This window comes from Fopius arisanus, unplaced genomic scaffold, assembly GCF_000806365.1.
Source record: "Fopius arisanus strain USDA-PBARC FA_bdor unplaced genomic scaffold, ASM80636v1 scaffold00031, whole genome shotgun sequence".
In the NCBI taxonomy this organism is placed as follows: Eukaryota; Metazoa; Arthropoda; class Insecta; order Hymenoptera; family Braconidae; genus Fopius; species Fopius arisanus.
The window spans coordinates 515247-516024 of NW_011887770.1; the positions used below are offsets into that span (position 1 = coordinate 515247).

The 778-nt window shown below is 33.9% G+C and overlaps 1 protein-coding gene across 3 annotated transcripts in view; it reads right to left on the reverse strand.

Moving 5' to 3' along the window:
- LOC105265637 (actin cytoskeleton-regulatory complex protein pan1) overlaps nucleotides 1–778 on the reverse strand; it is an 18859-nt gene that overhangs the window by 16791 nt on the left and 1290 nt on the right. The window contains exon 1 of one of the 3 annotated variants that reach the window (XM_011303222.1): nucleotides 482–564. The exons of 1 other annotated variant lie outside the window; for it this stretch is intronic. Coding sequence is in view for 1 of the 2 variants with exons in the window: in XM_011303220.1 (XP_011301522.1) it covers nucleotides 377–378 (2 nt within the window). In the remaining variant the exon portion in view is untranslated. Of the gene's footprint in view, nucleotides 1–376; nucleotides 419–481; nucleotides 565–778 lie in introns of those variants that run through there. One more of the 3 variants, XM_011303220.1, reaches the window with a different exon arrangement.

Here is a 778-nt window from a genome sequence, read left to right on the forward strand (position 1 = left end):
CAACAATCACTCAAACATCCAAAAATTTAATAAAAAAATTGCTATCAATCAATTAATTCCCATTGAACTGAATAAACAAATTAATTCCAATAAACTAATTACAGAAAATTGCCTTCAAGTTTTTTAAAACAAGAAAACTACACTCCAGTATTTTTCTACCAAATAAAATTCTATAAATCATTAATTAATTACGGGGAATGAAATCAATTAAATCATTAAATCATTGATTGCGGGAATTTTAAAAATAATTGTTTAAAATTGTTAGTGAAAATAGAAATTCGAAGGGAGATGGATCGCGTGAGAATTATTCCTGGAGATTATCCTCGAGAATTTGAAGAAGTGATAGAATGATGATGTCACTCGCGGATTATCGTACATCCGTCAATTGAAGTTGATGAAGAGGAACCGGCGGAACATGCACTAATGAAAACAAAGGATTCATCAATGAGAATGAAGTAATTATCATTGCAGGTTCGTTCACCGTCTATATTTAATTCGAGCGTCGACTCTACCAGGTTCTATTTTTAGTCCTCTCCTTCCTCGTCTACTGCTCTAGAAATACACACACGCCACTGATGGTTCATGCACTCCGATAGAATTCCATTCTGTCGTTTCATTTTCACCTGTACTTTCAACTTCAGGTCACAATCCCCATATCAATCAACATCTATATTCAGCTCTTCATGTATAAAACAATTTAATAACTTGAGAGCTTTCCCCAGGAAATTCTGGGGAATTTCTAGTGGAGTTCTGGAAAATTCTACGGGGAATTCTCTTG